Source organism: Poromitra crassiceps, assembly GCF_964638095.1.
Source record: "Poromitra crassiceps genome assembly, chromosome: 1".
Classification (NCBI taxonomy): Eukaryota; Metazoa; Chordata; class Actinopteri; order Beryciformes; family Melamphaidae; genus Poromitra; species Poromitra crassiceps.
This window is the reverse complement of record NC_139623.1, coordinates 125309278-125329914: the sequence shown is the minus strand read 5'-3', so window position 1 is coordinate 125329914 and position 20637 is coordinate 125309278. Positions and strand designations below refer to the sequence as shown.

Here is a 20637-nt window from a genome sequence, read left to right as displayed (position 1 = left end):
CCTGCATCATCAGTGATGTCATAAATACCACTGTGACATCATCAGTGATGTCATAAATCCCACTGTGACATCATCAGTGATGTCATAAATCCCCTGATGACATCGTCAGTGATGTCATAAATCTGACATCATCAGTGATGCTGGTCTCGTTGGCCACACAGCAGCCGAGTTGCGGGCAAGGCTGCGCAGCGGGTGAGCTGCAAATGCGAGCTGCAGCCAGGGGCAGCTAAGCGAGCTGCAGAACGGGCGAGGCCAGCTCAACAAGAGTTTGGCATGAATTTAGAAAGTCTGCAGATGTTTGGTTTACAGTTATTTGATTGAGTTTAAAGTGATCAAGTCGTTCACCAGACTGTCAGGTCGTGGTGACCTGACGGAGAGAAAAAAACAGCCTTGCAGTAACTCACAGGTCTGGCTCTGTAAGAGCCTTCCAGACATGGCTGCTGTGACATTTGTAAAGATCACTCTAACCCACAGGAGGAGGGATACTTTTCTTTATTGCACGATGGAGCTGCAAAACAATGGAAATGAACTATAGAAATAATACAAGAGGGCAGAAACACTGAGGTCACCACAACCATATTCAACAACAGCCTCAAGGGTTTTCTGGCTTCCACAGTACAACGGTTACCATTAGGCATGTGGGACTGTCTGAGAAGTTTCCCTCAAGGTGGTGCACAGAGATAACGTTCTATAAGAATGGAGAGGGGGGGAAACAGGAGAAACAGAAAAGCCTCCTTCTTTCTAATTCCATTGATGTAAGAGTTGCTGTGGAAACCAGTTCCATTTTTGATAACACTGCTAATAATGCATTGTGGGAATGATCAGCATGGCTGAAAAACCTCTGAGCAAACAGAATGCTTGAAAATGAAGTAACTCATTAAATTGTTCAGCCCGTTCTCACTCCCAACTCATCCTATGTCCCTGCTTTGTCACATGCCTTGGCGTTGGAGCTAATGCACCCCGGTAGGCTACCTTGTGCGTCTTATGGAACGCGCGCGCCATGGGCGGACCGTTAAAATGCACACTAAAAAGCACCCTAAGACGACCTACTCAATGTCTAAATCTGAGCGATGTAGCTTGTTTTTTGATTGTACTGTACTGCACACTGAAAATGGGACGTTTTTACGAAGATTTGGATTGTGCCTGCTTGGTACTTTCGGTGGATGGTTGTAAAGATAATGGAGCATTTTTCTCTCTCGCTATTCCAGAATGTGAGTGAGTTGAGCCAGACTCTCTCCTGTGTTGGTACAGCGTGAAACAAAGTGTGGAGATAGTCTGGCAAGCCAAGAAGTAACGCAAAGGGACCCTGAGAAATAGTCAACATACTGTAAGACGGAATGAGAATTGTATTGCTACCACCAGAGTTCTTCTCCTCCGCTGCTGCTGGCCCTCTCTCTGCCCTGAAGCCTCATCATCTCCAGGACGCTGCGGGCGTAGGCGTCCCTCAGGTTCACACTTCCCTCGCCGCAGCCCGCTTCCCCTCCCACGTCCCCCACCGAACCACGGGCCAGCCTCCTCAGCGCCTGGCCGTGCCGCAGCGCCGCCTCCTTCATCCTCAGGGTGAAGTAGCAGGTGGAGAAGCGCTCGTTGATGATGGCGATGGGCAGCGCCAGGATGAGGATGCCGGACAGGATGCAGATGAAGGCCAGCGCCTTCCCCGGGGCCGTGTCGGGACGGATGTCGCCGTAGCCCACCGTGGTCATGGAGGTGGTCGCCCACCACCAGGAAGCGGGCACACTGACAAAGGTGGTGCCGGGGAGGTGGTGCTCCAGGGAGAAGATCACCGTGGCAAAGATGGAGATGCCGACGCCGAGGAAGAGCAGGAGCAGGCCCACCTCCTCGTAACACTCAGCAATGGTTATACCCAGAGACTTCAGACCTGTACAGAGAGGGGGGGAAAGAGTACTGAATTTAAAGGAGTTTATCGTCTTGTCAGTTGTACCCCTGTGCATCTCCAATGAGTGATTTTTTTTTTCATTATGAAAAGGATGTTTAGGATGTCTACAACACACATAGCGTTCAGCCAAGGGCATCACAAGCCAAATTCAGGTCAGGGCAGGCAGTCCCGCAGTCCGGAACACATAGTGAGGTGTTGCTTCGTGAGATGGCCTCTATAGTTTCCTGGCTGGGGGTTGTTTGGACCTTCGAGCCAATCACGGTGCTTAAACACGGCAAACTCCATTCAAACGGGACGTCTGTCGACTTTAAACAAACGCACATTGAACCAGCAAACACAGACAGTTTAGTCTGAGCTGCGGAGCTGAGTAGGTTGCTTTGAAAATGTTGAGAAAGAATACATTCTTTCCTATTATATTGAATGCGTCACATTTTCAAATTGCACCAAATCCGACACTGCGCATCTTCGGGTCCCGAGAAACACAAGTGTAAAGTAGATCAGACGAACAGTTCTTGAGCTGTGCGAACTGTGAAGCCCAAACTCACAGAGATTCCTTGGTTTATAATGAGTATGATGCTGAAGCTCGGTTACGAGCAAAGCTGCTGTGTTTGTGCCTCTGCACCATGTTGACATTCCAAAACAGAAATCTCTATCCATCAGTCATTCTGTCACATCTAGTGCCATTCGACACGTGTCGTGTGCCTGTATGGGATATGTACCGGTACTTGTTTTTAAAATGGCAACCGCCTTTTTTTTTTTAGCTCAAAAGGGTAAATAAATGAATTACTGCAGCAGGTGAAAGGGTACTGCAGCAGGTAAAAGGGTACTGCAGCAGGTGGGTAGAAAGAGTACTGCAGCAGGTGGCTTTCTTGGCAGAGCGGAGCACTTTCAAAAGTTTGTTTCAGTTTGGTTCAACTTTACAGAAAAGCGGCAGGTGAGGTGAAATGCGATTTTCCCAGCCAACCAATCACGATGGTCCATTGACCACAACAACAAAGATGGACAAACTGAAACTGGTCGTCGTAGCAAGTGAATTTCAGGAACTTCCACATCAGTCATAATTAGGTGGTGTGGGGCCATACTATTTCTCCTCACAAGAAGCACTCCAGCACATTGAATTTGCTTGGAGTATGAGATGTACTATATAGCCTACAGTTTCCTTTGAACTTGCCTAAGTAAGGATATAAAAGTAAAAAAAACAGTGAGACTGAGTTGACATGAAAGATTTGGGAATATGAACTATAAACATCACCTACATTGGAGTTACAAGGTTTTCCCACAACAGAGATTATCTGGTATATCGCCAGTGTATTACTTAACTATATTAATAATTATACTTATTATTTTGTATCTATGACCAAGCATACAAAATATTTTTACTTTTATTTGTATTTATCTGAAATTTCACAAGTCAATATTTCACAAAGATGACATTGATAAGACAAAATTATCTTGTAAACAAAAGTCTTGTGTTTGTCATGGATGCTGGCTAAATCTTCTTCCTCTCACTAACTCTGATCTGTTCCCTGTTTGTCTGTGGGCGTGTGTTTAGGCTGGTTGGCTGAGTGGAGGCAGCGTTACACCAGGTGTGGCCCATTACCTGGCAGGTCCGCCCATCAATTAGGCGGGCTATTTATACCCTCGGGTTCTACAAGATGGCATCTGGTTATTATTCTGGAAGTCCTGCCTGAGCCTGACGCTACTCTCGTTTGTCTGCCTGAGTCCTGCCGACCTGCCTCTCTCTCTGCCTGTCTGTCCCGATCTGCCTGACCGCTAGGGATGGGTACCGTTCACATTTGAACCGATACCGGTACGATACCGGTACCTGGAATTCGGTACGGTACCCAAAACGGTACCATTTTCGGTACTTTACATGCTCTAATAACAAAAAAAATTACAGTTGTAAAAAAAATAATAATCCAAACTTCTCAGAGAGAGCGGTCAGTATTCACTAAAGCCTTCATATCTCAGGCTCTGTAGCACATAGAAACATAAAATAAAAAGCATTTGAGAGCTTAACCCTTTGGCTTTTCGTATTATATTTGCCCTAATGTTCATTAAAAAAATGTTTTATCTTTAACCCCAAAAATTAAAAATTAAAATATTCTAATGCATTTTAAGAAATGTTAATAAAGAGTATGGCAAATGTAACCCTTCCAAATAAAAACCCACGGGTTTAAGCTCTCAAATGCTTTTTATTTCATGTTGATAGCTACTATACAGGCTGAGGAAATACATTCTGATGAACCCTTGACAATTACTGCAGCAAGAGTAACGTTAGCGTTTAACGTAGTAACGTTTGCAGTCGTTGTGAAGACAGTGAAAAGCCCCGTTATCTAACAACCACAACGGCAGTGAAACAACTTATCCAGCTAACGCTAGCTAATTAAATAACGTTACTTGATGTTGTAGAAGTCGATGCCTCTCTCAACGTTACAGCTGAGGAGGTGCTGCTAACGTTAGCTCCGGTGCGGTAGGCTATCTGCTTCATTCACCCTCAGCCTATCTAAGACGTTACAGTCTTCAGCATTTAGCTAAATATATCTTGTGTTTGACCATGCTTCCTCAAGTTTGAGGTGTTTCCCTGGCCAGCTTTGCAATTCACATCACACATGTTGCAACCAGTGTTATCTGAGTCTATCTTGGTAAAGTGTAGCCACAGCTTTCGGCTGGTCCTGTTTTGCTTTCAGAACCAGAGTGACGCACTGACGTAACGCGCTCTCGCGTGTTGCCTTAAGGTTCCGTCGGAATTTCTATTTTCACCACTCTCTTTCTATTACTCAGATGCGTTCAAGTACCGAAATTTGGTACCGTTCGTTTTTATGTGAACTGGTACGGGGCAGTACCGACGTAATTCGGACGTGCCTGTAAAGTACCGAGTTCGGTACCCATCCCTACTGACCGCCCTTGCTCCACGGACACCTGACTCTCTCTGCCTGCCTCTCCCGACCTGCCGTGCCGCCCCTGCTTTACTTACGCACCGTTGTGCGCTCCGCCAAAGCGGACTGGACTTCCTGTGCGATCTTAAGACGCACTATTTATAATTGTGTTCTACGTTTTGGCTTATCGCCTATTTTCGTTTAAAAGACTCAATCTCAGTTTAAGCATCAAGACTGTGTCCGTGTCTGGTTTTGGGTTTTCTGTGCTGCCCGTGACAGAATAACCAGACCAACATGAACCCGGCTGACGCGGATGCACTACGCTTAGCCCTAACCAACCAGGGGGCTTTGATCGGACAACACGATCAGGCTTTACGAGAGGTATTGGACGGGATGAGGGATTTGAATGCTAATCTTAATAGCCTCCGCGGTGAGATACGTGCATCTAATACACCTCCAGACCAAGACGATAACAACCGTGAAACAGCTGAGAAGCAAGCTGGATGCGGGTTACCTGCGGGTAGTCATGATTCCCATGTTCCTATGCCGGAGCGTTATAGTGGGGATCTCGGTTCTTGTGGTTCGTTCTTGCTTCAATGTTCGCTGGTTTTCGATCTCCAGCCTCGGGCATATTCCACAGAAAGATCCCGTATTGCCTTTTTGATCGGCAGCCTCAAGGGCAGAGCGCTGGAGTGGGCTCGGCCAGTTTGGGAGATGCAGGCCAGGATATGCGATTCCTATCAAGCATTTTCCCAGGAGATGCGAAAAATATTTGACCATCCTGTGAGGGGAGGAGAAGCCTCAAAGCGGCTCCTTTCGCTCCGTCAGGGCCTCCGCAGCGTAGCAGAGTACGCCATTGTTTTCCGCTCCCTCGCCGCGGAGAGTGATTGGAACAACGAACCACTTCAACAAGTTTTCATGCGTGGTTTAAATGAGGAGCTGAAAGACGAGTTGGCTACCCGAGAGGAGGAGGACGACTTGGACTCTCTTATTACACTCGCGATAAGACTGGACAACCGTCTTCGTGAGCACCGCAGAGAGAGAGCAGGTCGGTCGGCTTTTCCTACTCGCCGGTCTCCGACACGTGAGTTCCCTAACTTTGCACCTCGGGTCGTTAATACTGCCGAGGATGTCCGAGTGATTCCGAAGAGGTCCGAACCAGAGCCGATGCAAGTCGAAGGAGCTCGGGTCACTCTCGATGAGAGAAACCGTCGCAGGCGGGATGACTGTTGTTTTTATTGTGGCAAGACGGGCCATTATATGTTATATGTTATATGTTATGAGATCTTATTTTATTTTATTTATTTTATTTATTTTATTTGATTATTTTTTAATGTATGTTTTTATTAGGATTTGATGGGTTTATTTTTTAATAGCACAAATTGTCTTTTATCTTATTTTATGCTTATTTTTATTGGTTATTCACTGTGCCCCACTTTCCCATATCATTCTCCCCCCTGCGTGGCAGGCACACCCACGCATCACCCTCAGACTCTGACAAGTGCTTGTGGCACTCACACTATCACACACTTACACACATCCAGACATACACACAACAGTACACATTTTATAACAGTCATCATGAGGACCGCAATGGAAATAAGCTGTCAGCTTTATTGCGTTTTTATCCTTTTGATAATGGTGGGCCTGTGTATGTATATATGTATATTGTATATACTGTGTATTCATTATCAATAAAGAACTCAATCAATCAATCAATCAATCAATTATATAAATAACTGTGTTTTGCGTCCGGGAAAAGCCCAGGCCCCTCTGTAGCGCGGAGGATTCAGATGGGCCAAACCTCCTGCTTTTCCTCCAAGGACACAACTACAGGCTTCTCTTGTGTGGCAAGGTAAAACTCATGCATTTCCTGCTTTTATTGATTCGGGTTCAGATGAGAGTTTTATGGATGTATCTGTGGCCGAACAACTTAACATTTCTCTTGTGGATTTAGAGACACCATTGAAAGTTAATGCCCTGAATGGGGATTATTTACCGTATTCACTCTCACCAAGAAGACTGTGCCGATAAAACTTCACCTGTCGGGAAATCATCAGGAGATCATCAGTTTTTTTGTGGGCCGTTCTCCTGGTACTCCTCTGTTACTGGGCTTCCCTTGGCTGGTGACACATAGCCCACACATTGACTGGGGAACGGGCATTATTCACAGCTGGAGCCCTTTTTGCCATGCACACTGTCTGAGATCTGCCTTGGTGTCTAACGCTGTCTGTCCGCCTTCTCCATTTCCAGCACCAGATCTGACGTTGGTACCAGCTGAATATCACAACCTGGGTGAGGTGTTTAGCAAGCATCGAGCTCTCTCTCTTCCACCTCATCGGCCCTATGATTGTGCCATAGAGTTAAAACCTGGGGAGAGTCTGCCTGGTAGCCGTCTTTATAACATCTCACGTCCAGAGCGGGAGGTGATGGAGGAGTATGTGCAAACGTCTATAGTGGCTGGACTGATTCGCCCCTCTTCTTCACCAGTTGGAGCAGGATTTTTTTTTGTGAAGAAGAAAGATGGCACCCTGCGGCCCTGTATTGATTATCAGGGGTTAAATGACATAACCATCAAGAATCGTTACCCTCTTCCTCTCATCAGTTCGGCCGGGGATCCACTACATGGGGCAACCATTTTCACCAAGCTCGACCTGCGAAATGCTTATCATCTAGTACGCATTCGGGAGGGGGACGAATGGAAGACTGCATTCAATACCCCCAGTGGTCATTTTGAGTACCTCGTCATGCCTTTTGGACTCACCAACGCTCCTGCCGTTTTTCAAGCCATGGTTAATGATGTTCTACGTGACATGTTAAACAAGTTTGCTTTTGTCTACTTAGATGATATTCTGATCTTCTCCAAGTCGCTCCCTGACCACGTCCAGCATGTCCGCCAGGTATTGCAACGGCTCTTGGAGAACAAGCTGTTTGTCAAAGCTGAGAAGTGTGAGTTCCATGTACCTTCCACGTCCTACCTGGGGTTCATTGTTGCTGAGGGGCAGATGAGTATGGACCCGGCCAAGGTGAGTGCGGTGGCGGAGTGGCCTGAACCCACCAACCGTAAACAACTTCAAAGGTTCCTGGGTTTCTCTAACTTCTATCGACGCTTTGTCCGGAACTACAGCCATGTGGCAGCACCTTTGACGGCACTAACATCTACTTCCTTCCAGTTTCGGTGGACTCCTGAAGCGGCTGCTGCTTTCAGGGACCTGAGGGAACGATTCACAGCGGCTCCTGTCCTGGTGCAGCCTGACACCTCTCGTCAGTTTGTGGTGGAGGTGGACGCATCTAACGTGGGAGTTGGTGCGGTCCTGTCACAAAGATCTGCTGTGGATGAGAAGTTGCACCCCTGTGCATACTTTTCTTACAAGTTGGAGTCCCATGAGAGAAACTATGACGTGGGAAACCGGGAGCTACTGGCAGTGGTTCTGGCTTTAGAGGAGTGGCGGCATTGGCTGGAGGGCGCCGAACAACCATTCGTGGTTTGGACTGACCATAAGAACTTGACGTATCTAAAAAGTGCCAAACGCTTGAATTCTCGTCAGGCCAGATGGGCGTTGTTCTTTAACCATTTTGAGTTTATCTTGACTTTTCGACCAGGATCCAAGAATACGAAGGCCGATGCACTGTCTCGTCAGTATGCTGCAGAAGGGGAGGAGGCGCCAGTGGTGGAGACCATTCTACCTGCTACTTGTGTGGTCGGAGTTCTGACCTGGGAGGTCGAATCTGCTGTATTGGAGGCCCAGCGGGCGCAGCCGGACCCTGGTACAGGTCCTCCTGGTTGCCTGTTTGTCCCAGACTCTGTACGTTCCACGGTGCTCCAGTGGTGCCATGCCTCTCGACTCAGCTGTCACCCGGGCCGGAATCGCACCATTGAGCTGCTCCGGCGTCATTTCTGGTCACACATTGCTGTGGACTTTGTCACTGGTCTGCCACCATCCAAGGGTAATACAGTCATTTTTACTATCATTGACCGTTTTTCTAAGGCTGCTCATTGTGTTGCTCTCCCCAAGCTTCCCTCTACCGCAGAAACCGGGGAGATTCTGGTTCGTCAGGTTTTCCGACTCCATGGCATTCCAGTGGACATTGTATCTGACCGGGGGCCACAGTTCACCTCTAAGGTATGGAAGGCCTTTTGCACCGCGCTTGGCGCAACTAGTAGTCTGTCTTCTGGTTTTCATCCTCAGACGAATGGTCAAGTGGAGCGATGGAACCAGGAGTTGGAGACGACTCTACGATGTTTGGCTTCCTCTCAACCTTCTACCTGGGCAGCACAGCTTGTTTGGGCGGAATACGCACACAATTCTGCGGTCAGCACAGCCACGGGTATGTCCCCTTTCCCATGTTCGTTGGGTTACCAGCCCCCATTGTTCCCTGAACAGGAAGAGGAGGTAGCAGTTCCATCAGTGCAGGCACACCTCCGACGCTGTCGCAGAGCTTGGAAGACTGCCCGCTCAGCCCTGCTGCGAGCATCCAGTCGCAACCGGCGACAGGCCAATCGTCGGCGTGCTCCAGCCCCAGTATATCGTCCAGGACAGAAGGTTTGGCTGTCAACGGCTCATCTGCCTCTACGTACGGAGTCGCATAAGCTCTCACCCAAGTTCATTGGACCTTTTGTGATCGAGAGGATTATTAATCCTGCTGTGGTCAGGCTGAAGTTGCCCCGGACCCTTCGTGTGCATCCAGCTTTTCATGTATCTCATATCAAGCCTGTTGCCACCAGTAATTTGTCCACACCTGTCCCACCCCCCCCTCCTCCTAGGATGCTGGATGGTGGACCAGTATATACTGTCCACCGGCTCCTTGATGTTCGCCCCCGGGGTCGTGGATTACAGTACCTGGTGGACTGGGAGGGTTGCGGCCCGGAGGAACGTTGCTGGGTTCCGCGGCGTCATATCTGCGACGCCGCCCTCATCCGAGCGTTTCATCTTCAGTACCCGGATCGGCCTGCTAGGGCGCCTGGAGGCGCCCGTAGAGGGAGGGGTACTGTCATGGATGCTGGCCAATCTTCTTCCTCTCACTAACTCTGATCTGTTCCCTGTTTGTCTGTGGGCGTGTGTTTAGGCTGGTTGGCTGAGTGGAGGCGGCGTTACACCAGGTGTGGCCCATTACCTGGCAGGTCCGCCCATCAATTAGGCGGGCTATTTATACCCTCGGGTTCTACAAGATGGCGTCTGGTTATTATTCTGGAAGTCCTGCCTGAGCCTGACGCTACTCTCGTTTGTCTGCCTGAGTCCTGCCGACCTGCCTCTCTCTCTGCCTGTCTGTCCCGATCTGCCTGACCGCCCTTGCTCCACGGACACCTGACTCTCTCTGCCTGCCTCTCCCGACCTGCCGTGCCGCCCCTGCTTTACTTACGCACCGTTGTGCGCTCCGCCAAAGCGGACTGGACTTCCTGTGCGATCTTAAGACGCACTATTTATAATTGTGTTCTACGTTTTGGCTTATCGCCTATTTTCGTTTAAAAGACTTATTAAATACAATCTCAGTTAAGCATCAAGACTGTGTCCGTGTCTGGTTTTGGGTTTTCTGTGCTGCCCGTGACAGTGTTGACTCATAATTTTGTTAATAATCCATCAAGTTCTTCAATATTAACAGTCTCTTTAGACGAGTGTCAGGCTTTTCAATTGCCAGATATCTCATGTTGGAACCACTGAACTCAATAATATGGACGAAGCATCCATTATTTTTTGACTCACTCAGTTTGTAACCAAAGTGTTGTCTGTGGCCATCTTGGGGTTCTTGTGCAGCTCACGCGAGACGGCACGAGACAGGGTTTTTACCAGAGCCGCAGCTCCGCCTGCTATTGGTCCGTGATCGGCAAGCTGCACGATCACTGGACAGGTGACCTGTCAATCATCCCCTTTTCTATGATCTATCTTACTCTAAATGGGTGAGTTATATACAAATTCACCCCCCTACAGTTGTTATCAGGGGCGGACTGGGATCATAATTCAGGCCGGGCATTAGATACCAAGCAGGCCAGGCCAGGCCAGGTCGGCGGTGAAAAATTTGGGCCGTTTGAAGCCCAATTTGGGCCGTTTGAAGCCTTTGAAGCCCGATTTGGGTCGTTTGAAGCCCGATTTGGGCCGTTTGAAGCCAGATTTGGGCCTTTTGAAGCCCAATTTGGGCCGAGTCCAATTGTACAATGAGATGCACCCACTTTAACCCTGAAGTGTAATTATTACTTCAGACTAACTAATAAAGTAATACAACCACTAGTAAACCAGTAGGCGGCGCCTGGCCTGCTGTTCAGTGAGTGGCCTGACTGCGGGCACCAAAAAAAAAGTTTTTTTTTTTTTTTTTGCAGCGCAGGCCAGGCAGGCTAGGCCACCGGGCATTTGCCCGACTTGCCCGATTATGCAGTCTGCGCCTGGTTGTTATGAAAAGGTGAAATTAGCTACATAGGCCAAAACCATGTTTTGGTCTATTCTGGAAACATGCTTAAATCACTTACAAAGTGGGACATTTCAACATGGGGTGAACGGGAACGTAGTCACTTTGGGGTCCTGCCTGAAGTGGCCATTCGAGGAAATACGGCTTTCAGAATCGGCGGAGGAATACGGTAGTTGTACGGTTGGGAGAAAAAGCAGTGCCGAATGCGACGGCTGTTTGGCGGAAAAGTAAATCGCTGAAAATTGTCAAAATAGAGCGTACATGTACACAGATATCAATTTGTTTAGGTGGGCGTTGTTTTAGTTCTTGGCCCCATGTAGTAGAGAGACAGAGCTGTGGAGGCTGTTGCTTCAGAGTGCCGGGTCTTGATAAATGGTGCGCTCAGCGTCCAGAACACTGTACCTATTTCAGTTAGTGTATGCAACTAGCTGATAGGACCCCACTTCAAACAAACCGAACTATCCCTTTAAAGAGAGAGAGAGGTCATTCATTCATTCATGACCTTTGACCTCCTCACTCTCAGTTGAGGATCTAGGAGTTGAATCCAGGCCCGTAGCCAGGGTTTGAGAAATACCGAGGTCATTTTAGCGTGTTGTGGGGGGATAGAAAATGTTGTCAATTTTAAAGTAAAATGCTTCAATCTGGTGGAGTTTGAGAGCAAAATTAAGAGGCTAGATCTATAAAGAACTACAGACATCATGTTAGATTAATATCCTCTTTACTGTGCTGTTAATATAATTTATATTCTGCATACAGGTCACATGGCAGAATACTGCTAAATTAAATAGAATGGCCCATCTACACAAACATCACTTACAGGGGAGTTACTTACCCATTCACTTCAATAGAACTGTCCCCAAAGTCTAGCCCCAATCTAGCCTCAATGCAAAATCTGAATGTTGTGAGTTATCTCTCTTCCTTCTATAGCACACAGAGAGGAAGCAAATTGTTGCATTTCTGATCAACTGTCAATGACAGATGAATTATAGATCTTGGGGCCGGGGCTTTTTTTGTGTGTGTGTGTGTGTGGAAAATACCGAGGTCATGACCTCGGTGTAATGATAGCTACGGGCCTGGTTGAATCTACTGTTTTAAAATGTAAATGCAGCCTCATTCCCTCTATATATATTATTACAAGGTTTTCCCACAACAGAGATTATCTGGTATATCGCCAGTGTATTACTTAACTAATAATTATACTTATTACTACATTTTGTATCTATGGCCAAGCATACAAAATATTTTTACTTTTATTTTGCCACGTGATCAAATCAGTGTGTCTCTCTCCTCTCCTCTCCCTCTCTCTCCCTCCCTCACTCTCTCCCTCTCTCTCTGTTCCCTTATTCATGACTTGAGTCCAGGGATTCTCATCCCAAAATCATCCCTGTCTGACACACACACACACACACACACACACACACACACACACACACACACACACACACACACACACACACACACACACACACACACACACACAACACACCTCTCAACCTAAAACACATATGTAAGCATGCATGTAGGCCAACACACACGCACGCACGCACACGCACGCACGCACACACACACACACACACACACACACACACACACACACACACACACACACACACACAAGTGTACATCCATGCATGTTCACACACTTACATAGACACACATGCATGCACACAAAATCATGTGCACACTCTTACACACAGTCTTTCTCTGGCTCTTCCCCCCTCTCTCTCTCTCTCTCTCTCCTGGAGGAATTTGCCTCCTGACTGTAATTTCATCAGCAGTCTTTTCACATTATGCAGAAGAAGAAAAGTGTAGTTCAAATCCCCCGAGCGAGTGAGCGGCTGGGAAAAAGCTCCCTCAGAGGCTCCTCTTCCCATGCCCTCCAGCAAGGCACCTTCCTTTCCTTCACAATGCTTCAAGTCCCTGAATGTTCATATCTGGAAGGATAGATGACATTTTAACATTTTGACATTTTATCTACTTTGTGATCTGGAAGACATATTTGTTGTAGCCTATATTATGTTTTCTGTGAATCTTTGTCAATAAAATAGAACTTGTAAAAAGTTTACATTTTCTAAACACTAATAAAAAAGTAGGATCTGGAAGAATTAGTTTACTATATGTGATATGATATGTGAAATCGTTCTTTATGTTGCTTCCTTTTGGAATTTTAACATTTCTTAATGTGAAGAGATAAGGAAAACGAATCAAATTTGAAATGTGCTTGATGTTTAAGACTTGCTCACCTGTGGAGCTTCATATTTTATGTTTCCTGTCTGAATATTGACATTCCTCAAAGGTCAAGAAATAGAAGGAAGGAAGGAAGGAAATGTCAGTTTGGTTCCACCAAAGGCAATGGGCTATCAAAGCAAGACGCCCCAACTTCCAGTCACTTCCTGCATCTGTGCCATGGAGGTATCGCCACTGCCACACCTCCTTAGACTGGTCAGCCAATGAAGTTTCATATCATTGACAGACAACCAATCACAAGCTAGTGACCACGCCCATTTAGGAGACCGAATGAGTACCATTTCTTATTATTGGCGAAGCCTGCAGTGGAGTGTCTCTATATTAAAGGTCTCTGTTTTCTGAAAATCACATATAAAAATAAAATTACCCATGCAAAAATCACATTGACTTTTACACCTACGAACCAGGAAGCGCAGGGACTTCTGGGTAAGCCTACAAAAATACGTGATCCCTATACAGTACTCTATACAAAAGCAGTCCTGTTTGAAACCTGCTCCCGTTTACCTGTGGAGTGTCGTCCCAGCTTCAGCATGCGGAGCGACCTCATGAGCCGCAGCACCTGCACCACACGCCCCATGTTCTCCAGCTCCGTGTTCCCTCCGTGCAGAAGCTCCACGGCCAGCGTCACGTAGAATGGCAGGATGGCCAGCAGGTCAATGAGGTTAGGAACGCTGCGGCTGAAACGCCACTTATTCCTCACACACAGGAAGCGCAGCGCCAGCTCGCCGGTGAACCACACCTTAAAAATCACATAAAAAATTGACTCAAAGGTCAAAGGTCAACCACTTGGATAACTATAAATCAGCCTACCATAATAACATGCTAAGGTTGGCCAACAACATCGCCTCTGACCCCGACCATGTGAACAATACAACTTATTACCTTCAAACCGGAGATATTAGGTTCCATGATTTAACAGGGTGCACTCTTTGGTGCATCAGCCAATCCTAAAACTAAATGTGGAGCTTAATCCCAGATCAATGATACGTTTGGCCTCGAATGTTTTCTTCTGTGATTGTAATGTCATGTTGAATGTACAGTATGTATCTTTGTGCTCTATATGTCTTTTTTGTGATGTTGTAAATGGAGCTGCCGTGATGCAAGAAGTAATTCAGACTTGTTCTGACAAAGTATTATCGTATATCGTATCGTACCACGCACACGTACTCCAGAGCGTCCAGCAAGGCGGCGCCCCAGCCCGAGTGCTCCCCCAAGTCCAGCGAGATGAGCGCCATGTTGACAACCGACACGACCACGAAAAAGATCGAGAGTGAGCCCAAGGTGCGGGCGGCGCGCGACGAATCAGGTTTCTCCAGCAGGTCCCACAGGCGTCGGCGGAGAGCCGGGCACGCGGCACCCGCAAAGTCCTCGTCGTCGCTGTCGGGGGCCCCGACCCCCTGCTTCATGTCCAGGGTCTCGGTTAGCTCCTTGCGGCGGTAGTAGCGATCACGGCAGCAGCGGTTGATGCGGAGCTCGTCAATGCCCCAGTACTCGATCTCCTGCAGGAAGGAGATGACGCACAGCTCCTCCCGCACGTGCAGGTGCCCCGTCCGGTAGAAGTTGATCACATACCTGTCCACAGGAACATGCACACAGAGCAGAGACACTTAGCAGGCCAAGAACTAGAAGTTTACAGCACTTTAATCCCAGTAAGACTACCAGGGGTTCTCAAAGTTTTGTTGATTGATTGATCGAACTTTGGAGCGGTATTTCGCCCCGTTTTGCTCCCTAGCATGACATGGTTGAGACCAATGGATGCCTTAGGTCTTCTAGTTTCATATGATACCAGGATCTTCACTATAGCTTTAAAAATGTACACTACAGCCTCTGAAAGACAGTAAACCTAGAATCAGACCAAATATGTCACCTAAAAATTTCACCTGATTCATTGTTGGGCACCAGAAATGTTCCCGAGGTCCGCAATTGGCCCGCGGGCCACACTTTGAGAACCCCTGGACTAAATTGTGGAACATACACACTGAAAACAGCAAATCATATGGTTAGTTGAATAAAGTGCTGAAACAATCACAAAAAAGCTCAAATCGATCGATATTAACTACTTAAATTTCCAAATTGCCTACAAAGTGCGGTACAAGTGCTATAGCCTATACAATTTCTATGAGCAAAACAAAACACATTTTCTGGGGTTGTTTTTGTTGTGGTTTTTGGTGATGGCGTAAATAATTTGTTGTTAGCTTTTCATGGTTATCAAACAATAGCGGATCATTGAAAATGTCACATCTCTTGTACGGATGTTTGCTATAGCTTCTTAGCATTTTGTGATGTTCAGATCATGTAATTGTAATTACTTAATTAATTAATTAATTATGCAGTTGTTTGACAGAAGTGAAAAGGTTATGGGCAATTAACAACACCATGCAAATGAAGCTCTAGCGGAGATGCAGTCAGGAAGACAATCAATCTTGCACGTTTAGGCTTAATTCACTTCTCATTCCAGCCTGTCCTGCACATTGTGGGAGTTCTATAGAAGTCTATTGGACTACCCTGCATGTTGTGGGAGTTCTATAGAAGTATATTGGACTATCCTGCACATTGTGGGAGTTTTATAGAAGTCTATTGGCCTACCCTGTAGTTGTGAGAGTTCTATAGAAGTATATTGGACTATCCTGCACATTGTGGGAGTTCTATGGAAGTCTTTTGGACTAGTCTGCACATTGTGGGAGTTCTATAGAAGTCTACTGGACTAGCCTGTGTTACCGGCGTTGTGTAGGTGGTACTTGCAGCAACCCATGTTTAGGGCTTGCCCAAGGGGTGGATACGAACCGCCGACCTTCGGCTTGGGAGTCAAAGACACTAACCACTCCACTAAAGCTTAATTTATACTTATTATAAAGTGTCGCTCAGCACATGGTCGCAGACGAAAAATAAAGTGTCGCTCATGTTGCTGCATTTATGCTTCTCTCCACGGCGCAACGGTCACGTGACGCTAGAGACAGAGGGAGGCAGAGAACTAGTGCAGTGCAGACAGGCAAGAGAGGGAATGCTGTCAGTGAACCCACGTCGCCGCATATAACGACACACAATCACTTCCTCTCTCTCTGGGAAGTTGGTCACGGTGTTCTTTGTGATTTTCACGAAGTCATACATCAAGGACAGGCTGATAAAAATACCGGGGACACGCTCATTAATTTCATTTCAGCGAAAACTAAAACAAGGAAGTCGCGCGTGCCCGTCTATATAGCCAATCAGACTTGCGCGACATTATGTGACGTAGTCAGCGACACTAGACATTTCACCAGGTAGCAGACACTGCTCGCAGACACTTGAAAGTGTCGACTCAAGTCCTCATTTCTGTCTGCGACCATTTCAAAAGTGTCGGCAGATGAAGCATAAATTGGGCTTAAGAGAGCTAGCTCCCTTGGTGGAGCTGATTAACATGCCTTTATACTGGGGAGTAAGTTTAACCAATGCACTTGCTACCATACTGGACTCATGAGGAATCCGCGCTGATTCACTTCGGTTACACTTGCACATTGTGGGAGTTCTATAGAAGTCTATTGGACTAACCTGCACATGGTGGGAGTTCTATAGAAGTCTATTGGACTAACCTGCACATTGTGGGAGTTCTATAGAAGTATATTGGAATAACCTGCACATTGTGGAAGTTCTATAGAAGTCTATTGGACTACCCTGCACATTGTAGGAGTTCTATAGAGGTCTATTGGACTAACCTGCACGTTGTGGGAGTTCTATAAAGGTCTATTGGACTAACCTGCACATTGTGGGAGTTCTATAGAAGTCTGTTGGACCCCCCTTCATGTTGTGGGAGTTCTATAGAAGTCTATTGGACTACCCTGTACGTTGTGGGAGTTCTATAGAAGTCTATTAGACTACCCTGCACATTGTGGGAGTTCTATAGGAGTCTATTGGACTCGCCTGCACATTGTGGGAGTTCTATATAAGTCTATTGGATTATCCTGCACATTGGGGGAGTTCTATAGAAGTCTATTGGACTACCCTGCATGTTGTGGGAGTTCTATAACAGTCTATTGGACTAACCTGCACATTGTGGGAGTTCTATAGAAGTCTATTGGGCTACCCTGTACGTTGTGGGAGTTCTATAGAAGTCTAGTGGACTACCCTGCACATTGTGGGAGTTCTATAGAAGTATTTTGGACAACCCTGCACATTGTGGGAGTTCTATAGAAGTATATTGGACTACCCTGCACATTGTCAGAGTTCTATAGAAGTCTATTGGACTACCCTGCACATTGTGGGAGTTCTATAGAAGTATTTTGGACAACCCTGCACACTGTGGGAGTTCTATAGAAGTATATTGGACTACCCTGCATATTGTGGGAGTTCTGTAGAGGTCTATTGTACTACACTGCATGTTGTGGGAGTTCTGTAGAGGTCTATTGGACTACCCTGCACATCGTGGGAGTTCTATAGAAGTCTATTGGACTACCCTCTACATTATAGGAGTTCTATAGAAGTCTATTGGACTACCCTGCACATTGTGGGAGTTCTATAGAAGTCTAGTGGACTACCCTGTATGTTATGGGAGTTCTATAGAAGTCTATTGGACTACCCTGCACGTTGTGGGAGTTCTGTAGAGGTCTATTGGACTACACTGCACGTTGAAAGGGACGAATAGGGAGTGAGAACGGGTTGGCAGTTCTGCCGCCACCTACTGGAAGGTCTGCGAGTTGCGGTCGAAGAAGAACTCATTCTCCAGGAGGTCGGCGTCGTCGCAGAGCTCCAGTGCCTCCTCTGGGCGGCCGCGGGCCAGCTTGCCCAGCCGCGTGTCGGGGTGCGAGGCTAGCAGCTCCTGGGACAGCACGTAGCGCATGCCGCCCACGTTGATGATGAAGAAGTCCAGCCGCTCTCTGCTGCATGACGTCCCACTGTAGAACACGCTGGAGTCCAGAGACAGGAGTGAGGCGTCGTCATCGTACTGCTGCATCGGCAGATCTGAGGGGAGGCTCATGCTGGAGCGAGGGGGGGAGGAGGGAGGGAAAGAAGAGGTTGGGTGGAGAAAGGTAACCTGATGCTGCCAGATGGTTTGTTTTCATGTAACCATCGTGGAACAAGTCGCTCGGGGAACCGTTTCAAAGGGCAGACACTTTCCAAAAAATACCTGACATGTGATTGGATGAACCATCTGTGGCGTCACACCAAAGCCCATAGCTGCCTCATAGGACTGGTGGTTCAGATTAGTGATGTCACGGTACCAATAATTCAGTAGTCGGTACCGGTACTGGTGAATTTCCACGGTACTCGGTACCAATTTCGGTACCACGGTAAAAAAAACAGACTGATATTTCTTCAACATATTCTCCTTTATTAAAGTATGCAACCATTTCCAATGAACAAATGGCATGTAGCCTTCAACTTTAAAACAAAACAATGTGCTTCTGCTTACTTCTTACATTCAACTCTGTATGGCAGTGAGTGCAGACAGTGCAACACCAGTGGCATGTAGCCCTCAAGTATTGTTTATTGAGGGGAAAAAAAAAAAAAAAAAAAATCGATACCCTCGGTACCATGCAAAAACAGGTACCGAAGTACCGAAAACAATGTAGTACCACCGAAGTACCGAAGTACCGAAAACCGTGACAACACTAGTTCAGATTCAAACCAATAGATTGGAGTGTGTTTGAAAATGTTTGAAAACTAGTCGGTGTTTATGAGAATGCAACACAGTTCAAGGGGTGGGCAGTGTGAGTGGATGGGGGTATGTGGGTGGTGGGAGGGGAGTCAGGAAAGGGGGCGTGGCTAGGGAAAAGGGCCCGTAGCTAGGGATAGGAAGGTCATAGAGAGTTGGGGTTCGGGGGTGTTCATGGGGAGTTGCTGGGGGCCATGGGTGGGTCAGGGTTAGGGTTAGCTGTGTAAGGGTTTGGGTTAAAGGTTTAGGAGTAGGGTTCGGTAGGGTTCGGGGTAGGATCATTTTCCATGTTGAAAACGATTGGCTGTGTTGTTGACGTACCCCCAAAACACTGCCTAAAGTACCATAAGGCTGAATTCCCACACCAATACACCATGGGCTTCAAGGTATTTGTGCTAGTTTCTCTTTCCTTTAAAGCAGTGATTCCCCAAACTGTGAGCCACTAGTGGGCCGTGGAGGTACTGCAGGTGGACTGCGAGTGGTCTGCCAACACTCCCAATTTTCGCAGGCAATCAAATGGCTGTAGCAGGGTCGTTTTTAAAGCTACAGTGGAGATCCTGTTATGAGAAGAAATTAGAAGGCCTAAGGCATCCAGTGGTACCAAGCATAACAGGCTAACTTGCTCCAGGCGTAGGTTATATCTGGGTGAGGGAAAACTATTTCAAAGGGGTCCCTTGACCTTTCAGCTCAATTTCTGAATGAAAATTGGTTCAATGGGTACCCACGAGTCTCCCGTTTATAGATAAGGTAGCATTTTTCACAGCATAGCAGTAATAGCTTGTGAATTGATTTATTCTGTTGTTGCTCATCACATTTTCTCTCAACAAATGTGTCATGCATGCAAATACTTCTGATGAGTGAGGGGGGAGAAAATGTTGGCAAGCTGCTCTTGGGTATTTTGCTGAAATGTTTTTGTATGTGGATGAATTATTAATTTCCCTTATGCCCAAGTTCACATGCTCTGTTAATGATGTGGGCCGTGGCATTTTTATCCACATAGAAAAGTTTTCCCACAAAAACATCTTCATGCACAAAATACTGTGGCAGTGTATTTATGTGGACAGACGGAGCTCCACCAGGTATTTTCGTGGTTAGACTATTGTTTACATTGTGTTCTGTGTTTATGTGGTCGAGTGAGCTTGACAATACATGGAGAGAGAGAGCACCAGAAAACCATTGAAAAGCAGGGATTAAAAGTTTTTCTCTGATAGTTTCACAGCGGGTATGTTATAAAGGCACAATTAAACACACACCTACCTTCAAACCATCGTGGGATGAGTTGTTTGCAGCTCAAAAGCTGATCAGAGGCCCATACCACGAATGGAGGATAAACAGATCCAGGATCTGTCCCTTGATCTGGTTTGGCTTAACCAGATAAAAGCAACCGTGCTATTGTGTACCATGATGCCAGTTATCAGATGGGTCTGTCAATTTGGATTTCTTTATCAACTCTGAGCTCGTGCACCTGAAAATGCTCGGGAACAGGAGCTCATCCCCACGAAAGAGGCGTGGTTTTGTAACAACTAGCCAATCACAATGCAATATGGACAGCTCCGTATTTTACAGCGTCAGACACGCCTATTTCC

At 46.8% G+C, this 20637-nt stretch overlaps 1 protein-coding gene across 1 annotated transcript; it reads right to left on the bottom strand.

The window, feature by feature from the left end:
• Positions 1 to 1352: 1352 nt before the first annotated feature.
• kcnv1 (potassium voltage-gated channel modifier subfamily V member 1) lies at positions 1353 to 18373 on the bottom strand (the record flags this gene model as incomplete). Its single annotated transcript, XM_083632941.1, has 4 exons — positions 1353 to 1879; positions 13927 to 14161; positions 14577 to 14994; positions 18078 to 18373. The coding sequence occupies 4 exons, from the start codon at positions 18371 to 18373 to the stop codon at positions 1353 to 1355; spliced, it is 1476 nt and encodes a 491-aa protein (XP_083489067.1).
• Positions 18374 to 20637: the final 2264 nt, after the last annotated feature.